Consider the following 12,113-nt stretch of genomic DNA (forward strand, 5'->3'; position numbering starts at 1 on the left):
TCTGCACAAAGTGACAGACACACTGAAGCAGCTCCACATTTTATTCTTATTGTCATGTATGTCCTATTTGTCAGGTGACAGAAGAAGCAACACAAAGCTCAGAGAGCAATGGTGACACAAGATCACAGGTGGAATTGGATGATGACGCAGAATGAGAAGAGCGAAAGTGGATCGCTAAATGAAACGGATGAACCAGAACTGGTTTGTAAAAATGCTGCAGCTTCAGTGGTGTGGAACTGGTTTAGCTTTCGTCCGTCAAATACACAACAAAGCACTATTTTTGGTAGAGCATGCTAGCGGGCCGTCGTTATTACCGTGTTGTTTGGAAAATACGGCGCACTTAAAATCAATCCTTTGATTTTTCTGAAAGTCGACAGAGCCCCTTATAACCCCGTGTGCCTTATGTATGAACTCTGGTTGTGTTTACTGACCTCGAAACGATTTTATGTGCACGGCGCTCGAAAATCTGTCAGATGTTTCAGTACGACTTTGCTAAGCTACCACCGCTTGATGGATTGTCGGAGCGTTACGGCTGTCGTAGGCAGGAGCCTCGCGGAGTGAGCCATGTCTCCGTGACGACCAGGACACAGCAGTCACGGACGATTGGCTGTGCGGCGAGAAGTAGGTTCAGTTCGTCTATTTTGTTGACGACCGACCGTGCGCTGGTCAGAAAGATGCTCGGGAGCGGTGGTTTGAAAGGCTGCTTCTTTAGCCTGGCCAGCAGGCCCGACAGGCATCCCCGCTTTTGTTTGCGTTCCTTCCGCCGCCTGCGTTTCTTGGCAGAGCCGATAACAATCCACGGAGCACCCGATGTTCTCGCTATCTCCGGGGGGATGTTGTGCACCCTCTGATAATCACTGGTAATGGGGATCTGGCTGTTATATCCAATCTTGCATAATTCCAGATGGTTGTAGGAAAATTTGGCTTCACAATAAGGAAAACAAAAGAAGAAGAAAAAGTGGAGAAACAAAAAAGAAAGGCACCCAAGTGGAGAGCATAGAGCCGCTGCGTCTGTGCGCGCCGCCATCTAGTATACTTCTTCTAGTGCACAGCCTGGAGGTGTGTTTGGTGTCATTGTCCTGTTGAAAACTGGTCCCTAAATGCAATTTCTCAACGAGAAGTTTGGGCTCGGGTGAGTCTGCGTGCTGAAGATATCTACCTATTCGGAACCATGGTAACAGGGTTCTGGCTGATCGGAGCTGGCTTGAGAAAGCGGAACCGGCTGTTCAAACCCCCACAAGGCTGCCCGCTGGGATTGGAACGATGGGAGAGGCGTGAGTTTCTCAAAATGGGCTCATTGAGTCAGCACGGATAAGATCTTGGAGAGACTACGGCTGCTGTGAATACTCAGAATAAGATCTCTGACTGCAGACTGGATACATCTCGGAAGGGCTCGCTCAGAATAACATCTCTGGGCACAAATTGGATGACATCTCGGGGAGGCACACTGCCGTGAGTTCTCAGAATCGGCTCCTTGAGCACAAGAATGACAACATCACAGAACGCAAGTATGGCGAAGCTCGCGGCTGTCCAACGGGAGATTGAGAGACCAGTGTTGGACTGTAGAACTGCTTTGAAATTCATATGAGCTGTTCGCACTAAAGTAAAAAGCACCATCACTTATGCGGATACCCCTTCAGCCCCAGACGTGGGCTCAAGGTCGGAGCTGAACAACACCCTGATAACGACTGTGTTGAGTCTGTTCCTTCCCATTCCATGCAAGGCCACCTGGGTTGGCTGGAAGACTGTTTACTTAGCCTGGCAGGGCGAAGGACACTGTCTCAGCTGAACCCTGGACACGCACACACATACAGGGAGTGCAGAATTATTAGGCAAATGAGAAGGGGTGTGGTCTAATGACATCAACACCCTATATCAGGTGTGCATAATTATTAGGCAACATCCTTTCCTTTGGCAAAATGGGTCAAAAGAAGGACTTGACAGGCTCAGAAAAGTCAAAAATAGTGAGATATCTTGCAGAGGGATGCAGCAGTCTCAAAATTACAAAGCTTCTGAAGCGTGATCATCGAACAATCAAGCGTTTCATTCAAAATAGTCAACAGGGTCGCAAGAAGCGTGTGGAAAAACCAAGGCGCCAAATAACTGCCCATGAACTGAGAAAAGTCAAGCGTGCAGCTGCCAAGATGCCACTTGCCACCAGTTTGGCCATATTTCAGAGCTGCAACATCACTGGAGTGCCCAAAAGCACAAGGTGTGCAATACTCAGAGACATGGCCAAGGTAAGAAAGGCTGAAAGACGACCACCACTGAACAAGACACACAAGCTGAAACGTCAAGACTGGGCCAAGAAATATCTCAAGACTGGTTTTTCTAAGGTTTTATGGACTGATGACATGAGAGTGAGTCTTGATGGGCCAGATGGATGGGCCCGTGGCTGGATTGGTAAAGGGCAGAGAGCTCCAATCCGACTCAGACGCCAGCAAGGTGGAGGTGGAGTACTGGTTTGGGCTGGTATCATCAAAGATGAGCTTGTGGGGCCTTTTCGGGTTGAGGATGGAGTCAAGCTCAACTCCCAGTCCTACTGCCAGTTTCTGGAAGACACCTTCTTCAAGCAGTGGTACAGGAAGAAGTCTGCATCCTTCAAGAAAAACATGATTTTCATGCAGGACAATGCTCCATCACACGCGTCCAAGTACTCCACAGCGTGGCTGGCAAGAAAGGGTATAAAAGAAGAAAAACTAATGACATGGCCTCCTTGTTCACCTGATCTGAACCCCATTGAGAACCTGTGGTCCATCATCAAATGTGAGATTTACAAGGAGGGAAAACAGTACACCTCTCTGAACAGTGTCTGGGAGGCTGTGGTTGCTGCTGCACGCAATGTTGATGGTGAACAGATCAGAACACTGACAGGATCCATGGATGGCAGGCTTTTGAGTGTCCTTGCAAAGAAAGGTGGCTATATTGGTCGCTGATTTGTTTTTGTTTTGTTTTTGAATGTCAGAAATGTATATTTGTGAATGTGGAGATGTTATATTGGTTTCACTGGTAAAAATCAATAATTGAAATGGGTATATATTTGTTTTTTGTTAAGTTGCCTAATAATTCTGCACAGTAATAGTCACCTGCACACACAGATATCCCCCTAAAATAGCTAAAACTAAAAACAAACTAGAAACTACTTCCAAAAACATTCAGCTTTGATATTAATGAGTTTTTTGGGTTCATTGAGAACATGGTTGTTGTTCAATAATAACATTATTCCTCAAAAATACAACTTGCCTAATAATTCTGCACTCCCTGTATTTGCTTTCGTAGCTGGTGGAGACGGATGGCATTGTCTGCCCTCACTAGGTCCACAACGGCAAGTTCCTGCTGTTGTGTGAACAGGCGTTGGCGTCCTGCCCCAGAAGGTCTTCGAGTCATTCTAGAGAATTCTCATAGTCAGGCCATGGTTGATGACATGGTCCACCAAAGTTGCTCTTATATCATCAGAAATATGGGTCTGTGCGTGGCCTCTTCGACGACCTCCTCCTCTTGCTCTCCCTCCATCCATGCTTGCAAAGTTCTTTAATTGGCTAAACTGAGGGCTTTTTGTAGTTGGCTAATTGGTGTTCAGTTTTTCAAGTACGTGCCTTCAGGTGTGTATTGAGTGGTTGCAATTACCCGATGTGCTTTGTATTTTGGATGTTTTCCAGGGTGGCACCCTGAAATTTCATTTTGTGAACGAAGTGTCTTATGTGTGAAATAGAGTGTAGTATGCAGGACCATGTGTGTTGCATAATTGCAACTAGGGTGCAAAGCAGTGCTTTTGTTTAAGGTATGGGTACATGTGTTTGAGGTATGGTAACAAAAGCTTCAAGTTCAAGAGCAGACTGCAGCGGACTGTACGGGCAGCAGATAGGATCATCGGCACCCCCCTGCCCTCCATCCAGGATGGAGGGCAGGGGGGTGCCGCTCAAGAACCAGGAAACGGGCAGGGAAAATCATCACAGACCCCTCACACCCTGGACACAGACTTTGTGATCTGCTGCCCTCTGGCAGACGGTACAGAAGCCTGCAGACCAGGACCACCCGACACAGGAACAGTTTCTTTCCCCTCGCCATCTCCCTTCTTAACAGTTGACCTGTCACACTGCTCCCACTGCCAGACTGCAGCTGCACCTTATGTACATTTTGTAGTATTCATTCCACCTCATTCATTTCTGTATTTTATGTATATACGTTTAGATTCGTTATTTATAGTTGCTGTTGTGGATAAGGCGTAGCTTTGGGTCACGTGGTGTCGGTAATAGTGATTGCTATATCATCTGTTCACGTCCTGAGGAAATTTTTGTGAATGAGTGGGTGATGGGGGAAGTCGACTTTTGCTGACCGCTCAAGCTTGGAATGTTTTGATCACTGTTTTTCTACCGATTTTAAGGATTTGATAACAAATAAAGGAGTTTTAACCTGGAACTTTGACTTACGTTTTAAACAGCGGGCGCGTCAACATTATTCCCCTATTCAGCTGCTCGGCGACTCAAAGGCTTGACAGTCGCCAATAGTTGCTTTACACAGCTTTGTGTATGTGTGTATATAGACACGTGTGTGTGTGTGTGTGTGTGTGTGTGTGTGTGTGTGTGTGTGTGTGTGTGTGTGTGTGTGTGTGTGTGTGTGTGTGTGTGTGTGTGTGTGTGCCCTCACAGAAGGAAGGTCACAGCAGGAGCTTTTCTCGAACGCATTTCCAATCAGTTTTTTACAAGAAGTGTGGCTCATACAACGGTATAAATGTATTCTTTGCGATACTTTATAAATATGAAACTCTAAAGATTTTGAGTTCATGCACATTGTGAAACAAGAATCTAAATATTTGTGTCACAATGATTTCTATAAAAGCATTTTGTTTATGGGGATAATGTGACAAATCTTTTGTTACCCTATTAATGATCAGTGATAATTGAAGAGGAACCCTGGCTCGGGACATTTTCATGACAAGTGTCAGCGCAGACATCTACTAACGAGAGAACATGTTTTATCATCATAAACACGGTGATGTGAAGCATCGTTAAAGTGTCACTTCAGTAATGCTGACTCATGTTTTTAATAATGACTTTAAAACACTAATTTCTGTGGTTTATTTTAAGTTTACAGAATATAACATGTGGTAAGACGACGAGTTTTACTTCTCACTGTCCGTGTTATGTGTATCTATTTATCATGTATGCTACTTTGCCGAAAATGTTTCATTGTGTTCATGAAATAAACCAGACTTTCACTGTCTGCATCTTTTACTGTTTTCTGCTTTTGTTCACTCCAAGTTTGACAAACCTACAGATATCCAGAGTTAACTCACTAACAATGTGGAGCAGTCTCAGTGTATTTAGCTGCTTTTTCCCTGAACACAACCAACTAAGAGAAACGCCTGTAGGCCTCACTTTGGTCATTTTGAACGCTGAAGGAGATTTGTTCCATAGACACCTTATACTAGTGTTTCCTGCACTACTATGTTCTATTTAAATCCAGATTACTTTTATAGTTTGCAGTGAAATTTGTTAAACCGTTGCTTAATGGGACCGAAGTACACGTCACTCTTTACTAACACATTTATAGATGAGTTTATTGCTGAACGACACAGCTGGCAGTCTCACACACTCTTTAGGTTTTTCAAGTTTTGTGTGTAATGGTTTAGTCTATCAAACCTTACCCTTTTCTCCCCAGTATCACAACAGTGTGACTCCCAAAGTACAGATCAGTAAACAACCAATGATTCTAAATCCAGAACAGAAAGATACAGTTGGAAGATGAATGATTGCGTTTTTATGATGTGTAGTAAAACGACCCCCTCTTCTTCTTCTCTGTGTTGGTGTTGTTCTTGACTACAGAGAATTGTTTTTACTAAAATGAAACATTTTCAGATGAAAATGTTTCATTTTATTTCACTGTAACACCCCCTCAATGCCATTTTTAGGTGATCCCATGTTTTCATATTTATGCTTTTGGCACTGAGGGTATCTGATACGCACGTTGTCACTGTGTTTTGTGCTACCAGCTGTGAGCTCTGCTTTTGCTTTGAGCAGTCTGTTTTTATTTTGTCTCGTGAGTGTGTGTTTTTCAAACCAGATCCTCCTCAGTTTGATTTTGTTACCACAAACTTTGTGTGAAGTTCACAACAGAGGTAAAGAGATTTAAACACACCAGTTTAAGGACGCAGCGATTGGACCAGCTGCACAGGGCTGGTGAAGCAGAGAGTGTCGGGGGAGATGTGCAACAGAAGCAGAGGGAACATTTTACAAGATGATAAATGGCACATTTAGGTGATTAAGGATTTGTTGACAAGATTAAAAGACACGTCCGTCAGAGTTCAACAACATTACAGTTTGATTAAATAAAAAGTTTTTAAACTACACAAGGTTCATTTTCTCCTCTGATAGTAAGCATATTAAACATGTCAAGAAAGAAAGAGTATAAAGAAAAATAGTAAATGTGTGTCTAATTAAACTCTTCCTGTGAACCTTATATCATCCTTTAATATGTTCGGTGTTACAAACTTGAAGAAGCACAGAAAAGATCATCAGACATTAATCTAATCAGTTTTCAGCCTTCATTCATATTGAAAAGTTGAAATCTTCCCTGCTAGACCCAAGTGCAGCGTTTAACACCGTTGGCCAGAACATTTTATTACAGCTATTATTAAATGGAGAGTCCTCTTCACACACTGAGGTTAATTATGAAGCTCCACAGGCTTCTGTGCAAAGACCAGTTCTGTTTACATTATACGTGCTTTAGAAGACATAGCATACATTTTCACTGCTATGCATATGATACCCGCTTTTATTGGTTAAACTGCCGGGATGTCTTAGACACATAATGAGCTTTAATTTTCTGCTTCTAAGTTCAGATAAAACTGAGGTTATTGTAACGGGGCGTAAAAATCTTAGAAACACTGGCTAACACGATCCTTACTCTGGATGGCATCGCCTTAAGCTGCCTGTTGCAGTCATTTGGCACATTACAAGTCAAATTGAAGCACACGATCCCAAAGCACAACATCAACATTTATTTATATACAAAAATGAAAATTCTTTTTACAGAAAAGAATTGTAACTTCACAATATTGCATTAAGATGAGCAGACAGATTTTAATCTCAGATTTTTCAGGACACTGGAAGAGTTCCTGCCGTGGATTTAGATGTTAGTGTTGTGTGGATGATCCCATTCTGTGATCTTTGTGTTACTAACACTGATGCTTTTACACTTTAGGACCCTCGAGACCTCTGCTGCTCAGCCGTCCTGATCGCTGCCTCCACTTTAACCAGAGGCTGTAACCTCTGATCATTTCACCTGCACCGGCAGTAAAACTCTTCTCCACAACCAAACGTGCCATAAACCCATCACAGCTTCATCATCAGCTCAGTCTCAGCAACATGCAGACGACCGAGCAGCAGAAACTCTGCAGGGAACGTCTGAAGTCTGTTCTTCAGTTTTCCCAGCTCACTGTTTATTGAACATGAGACAGAAAAATAACTTCACCTTTAATGTGAAACTTTTATCGCCTGTGACATGTTTGCAGGAAGTCTTCGTGCTGTGATTTAGTGTCACAGCCATAAATATCACACAAGGTAAAAACTACAAGTCTTCCTCTACCCCCCCAATTTTTGCACATGTCGAGGAGCGTGTCAGGCTACATTTCACTGTGTGTTATACTTATATAACTATGTATGTGGCAAATAAAGAACCTTGAACCTTGAACCTTGAAAGTGAAAGTGTTGATCCTCCGTTCAGAGCAGCAGGAGGAGGAAGGTGGAGCTGAGGCAGGTGAGTGTTAACATGAATATGTTTCTTCTTATGACATAAAATAATTCCACGCTGTTCGTGTCTGTGGGTGAAACGTCAGACCGGTCGGCTCCTCTGAGCGCTGGTTTCCTGTAAGTAGAGAGGAAGTGAGTTTAGCTGAGAGAGCAGGAGGAGAGTGAGAGCTGTGCTGAGGCAGGTGAGTGTTAACACCGCTCTGACATTACTGTGTCTCTGTGGCGGGAACAACAGGCTCCGTCAGTGGAGGCAAAAATAATCAGACTTTGGTTTTTCAAAGGAAACTACTTTATGTTGGGAGAAGCCGCGCGCTCATTGGATAACGACTTGTCAATCTCAAGTTATTAGCCAATGAGCGCGCAAGTTCACAGTAAGACCCGCCCTTATCACGACGGGTTTTAAAACTAAAATGGCGACAGAAACTCTGTGAGTGGAGTTCAGGCTGACTTTATGAAAGTGCGACGTTTGAGCCACTTCCTGTTCTCAGTGGCGGCGTCCAGATCACCGAGGTTTCTGTTGCTCTGATGTCTGATATTGATTATATCGGTAAACAGGCTGTAGGCAGAAACATCAGGTCTGATCTGAAAATCCCTTCAGAAACAAACTTTAAGAGTTTTATGTCCGTGAGGCTGTAAAACTGTAACGTGTCCTGTGATCCATAAACACTCTGTGATGAATAATCTGAAGTCATTTTGAGCCTGACAGTAGTTTCCTGTCACAGAGCAGAAGCTGCAGGCAGTTTTTGGCACCTTTATATTTAATTTATTCCAAAATAAATCAATAAAGGTAGAAAAGAACTCTCAGTGACATTAAAATCTATTTTTAAAGACAGATGTGACCAAGTGCAACAAATATAAGATGAGATGTTTACAGATATTTGAAGTATTGATCATATGTAGAACACAGAGCAGGTCCAATAACAGAGTCATGCTGCTCACAAACAGCAGTTTGGTTTCATGAGCTCACTTCCTGCAGTGATCCTCAGCTTCTCTCCAAAGGAGCCGTAACATGTGGGCTCCTCACCATGATGATGATCCCAAACACACTGAGTTCCTTCATCCACCTGATCATGTACTTATTAAATAATGTGATGGTTTTGGTGTTTTTTAAAGACTTTGAGCCTTTAAAATAACTGGTTTGGACTTTAGGGCCAAAGCTCCAACATTAGAAAGCCGTCAGTGTGATGCTTCCAGTACAACAGCACCTCTGAGTGTGTGTGTTTACCTCTCAGACTAACTCCACCCTGACATCAAGAAGATGGAGGAAGAGGACGGAGCAGCGTCCAGCTGTGTGTCTGTGAGGAGTGACAGAGTTACACAAACACCTCCACCTTACAGTCATGGACCTGCAGCAACAATGTAAGAACACTACTAACTTTATTAGTCATTTCAACATAACCATGACAGAATCATTGATCTGTGATTGGTTCAAACTGTTTGATCTGAGTTTGATTTTTATTGACTTGTTTTCTTGCTAAGATCTGAACTCTGTAAGTTTAAGTGAAGTCAGTGCAGCAGAATCAGAGAGAAGAGCTGAGAACAAACTGAGTTCATTCAGAGACAGAAAAAACTGGCTGATGATTGGCTGACCTGTCAGCGTTATGAGGCAGACACAATATCACAGAGGGATCAGCTGATCATATGGCTGTCAGAGAGAACTGATCAGTTATTGATGTTTGTGTTTGCAGAGGTCAGAGGTCACAGTCTCCAGTATCCAGCTGTGTGTCTGTGAGGAGTGACTCGTCCAAAGAAATATTTCCTCCAGACTTCAGTCATGAACCTGCAGCAACAATGTTCTTCAATCATGGAGCTCAGCTGACCATGTAAGAGAGCTGCTGACTCAGAGTTCAAAGGTTGTTTCTATAAATGTTCTGCCAGTGACATCATAACTTAACCTAACACTGGTCTGTGTATGAAGTATCATTTAGTGGCAGTTGTTAAAGTTGTATAATGATGATGCTAGTTTGGGGTGTATTTTCCTGCTGATGCAAATGCATCTACTTTGCCCTTTGTCTGGTGCTTTGGACAAAGACGTCCAATGAAACTCAGAACAACACAGTTTGCACCACCAGCAGGCAGAGGAAGTGGCTGACATCCAGAAATCCTACCAGTGGCTGAACAAAGCTGGACTGAAAGACAGCACAGAGGCACTAATCATGGCAGCACAGGAACAAGCTCCGAGCACAAGACCCATAGAGCCCGGGGTCTACATGGCTCTTTTTGGGGGGGTTGTGTTGTATTAATAGTGACTTTGTTTCTTTGGACCTGACCAAAATCTTTTGTTTTTCAGTTCAGTTGCAACATTGACTAACACTAATGCAGGGGTCGGCAACCTGCGGCTCTTTAGTCCTTACAGTGCGGCTCCTCGTGGTTTGGGAAAATAAATTAAAAGTATTTAGCTGAAGTGTATTTTATTTATGTTCTTTTTTAACTTGTAGTTCTAAATTGGAAGATTATTGTGATATTGAAATATAAAAAGAAAATTATATTTTTTTATTTTTTCATCGTTCAAATAAGCGTCACACTCGTGGAAGCCGGTGTACCCGCCGAAACGCCGTGCATTTATCGAGACTTTCAGCCCCAGGTAGGCCAATTATGGATCTTCGGATCCACATTATGTCAGCGGCTGTTCTCCACCGTGAACTAAGTTAAAAACAAACACCGCTCACGCCTCACAGACGACAGCTTACAGTCCTGTAAAGATGAAAGTGACTTCGTACAGCCCCGACCTGCAGACGCTGTGCGCAGAGGTTCAGGAGCAGAAGTCCCGTTGTAAACATATCACGGCAGACCCGACGATGTTTGCATGAACACGCTTTTCAGCTTCTCTTTATTGACCGCTTTTCACACACGGTTGCTGTACGCACACAGCCGGCTGTAGCTTTGCAGCTCACAGCCCGACACACACCAACACAACAGCACAGACGTTAAGGCGGCGAGGCGTGATTGCCGCTCAGGTGCGTCCGCCTCGCCGCTGCAGACCACGCCCCGCCACACACATTAACCAGGTAAAATACATATTTAGGCAGAATTTTGCAAATATCTATTTTTCATCTTTCAGCAGCATAGAGCTTTTTTTCCAATTATTTTTAAAAGTCAGCTCAAGGCTCCAAAAGCCCAAAGGAGATATAAGGGTGGCGGCTCACAGCAGTTTTTGTTTGCTACATCATTTTAGTTCAGCTGGGTGTCTTTCCTTTTGTTATATTTCTTTAAGAGTTCAAATGTGTTCATTACATAAATAACATGTAATTTTCTCTGTAGCACTTCATGGATTTCATAAGCAACACACCTTAGTTGTTCACACAAAGCATAAAGGTAAAAACAGTATATACAGTGTTATCTTCATTCTAGATGTCAAAAAGTATTTGTGGCTCCCAGTGTTTTCTTTTGCGTGGAAACTGGCTCCAAATGGCTCTTTGGGTCCTGAAGGTTGCTGACCTCTGACCTAATGGTATATTTTTTTTAGCTGGATCGTTCTATAAAAACATGAATCAAATCTGAGAAAAGTTTCCACCTGACCTGTTGAATGTTATTGAAGCCAGAAGTTTGCCTTCATACTGTGTTCCTTGCATGCCTTTTGTGGTGTACTAATTGATGTGAAATGAATGCAATGTGGTTGTATTTGCAGAGGTCAGAGGTCACAGTCTCCAGCATCCAGCTGTGTGTCTGTGAGGAGTGACTGGTCCAGAAACACACCTCCACAATTCAGTCATGAACCTGCAGCAACAATGAACTTCAATCATGGAGCTCAGCTGACCATGTAAGAGAGCTGCTGACTCAGAGTTCAAAGGTTGTTTCTATAAATGTGTTCTACCAGTGACATCATAAATGATTCCTAATGGTGGTCCGGGTACGATAATGCTAGTATCAATCGTAGTAGTAATGTAATCCAAGGTAATGATTTCTTCTCTGTTGCTGTGAACGTCTCTGCAGCCGTCTGTACTCTAATCTGAGACAACTATTACTGACAGAAACCATCACATCATCCAGTTTGTGTGTTTGCAGCTGCTTAAAAGATTTTAAACAGAGATTAATCAGTAATTCATGTGATGTGTTTGTGTTTGCAGAGGTCAGAGGTCACAGTCTCCAGCATCCAGCTGTGTGTCTGTGAGGAGTGACCGGTCCAAAGAAATAGATCCTCCAAACTTCAGTCATGAACCTGCAGCAACAATGTTCTTCAATCATGGAGCTCAGCTGACCATGTAAGAGAGCTGCTGACTCATTTACGGGTGTTTGAAATTCTGTGACCACTTTGTAATTTTAGTTTATATTTTAAAGTGTTTTTATTTGTAGTTGCCTGTATTTTTATTACACTGTGTGTAACGTGGTGGTTTGTGCTGTTTGGGATTGTTTTGGTGTATT

The 12,113-nt window shown here is 43.1% G+C and overlaps 2 protein-coding genes across 2 annotated transcripts in view; one reads left to right on the top strand and one right to left on the bottom strand.

Annotated features, from left to right (window-relative positions):
- Positions 1 to 3,985: 3,985 nt before the first annotated feature.
- Positions 3,986 to 12,113, bottom strand: part of LOC309701521 (uncharacterized protein) — a 250,212-nt gene continuing 242,084 nt past the window's right edge. Inside the window, exon 2 of the mRNA XM_082525774.1 lies at positions 3,986 to 4,155. The gene's annotated coding sequence lies outside the window, so the exon portion shown is untranslated. The remainder of the gene's footprint in view (positions 4,156 to 12,113) is intronic.
- The window catches only part of LOC309701495 (NLR family CARD domain-containing protein 3-like), a 50,746-nt gene continuing 47,523 nt past the window's right edge, over positions 8,891 to 12,113 (top strand). The window contains exons 1-3 of the mRNA XM_082525736.1: positions 8,891 to 9,110; positions 11,380 to 11,511; positions 11,819 to 11,953. Coding sequence (XP_082381862.1) covers positions 9,010 to 9,110; positions 11,380 to 11,511; positions 11,819 to 11,953 — 368 coding nt within the window. The 5' untranslated portion in view covers positions 8,891 to 9,009. The remainder of the gene's footprint in view (positions 9,111 to 11,379; positions 11,512 to 11,818; positions 11,954 to 12,113) is intronic.

The sequence above is a fragment of the Aulonocara stuartgranti genome (genome assembly GCF_965226115.1).
Source record: "Aulonocara stuartgranti genome assembly, chromosome: 23".
Classification (NCBI taxonomy): Eukaryota; Metazoa; Chordata; class Actinopteri; order Cichliformes; family Cichlidae; genus Aulonocara; species Aulonocara stuartgranti.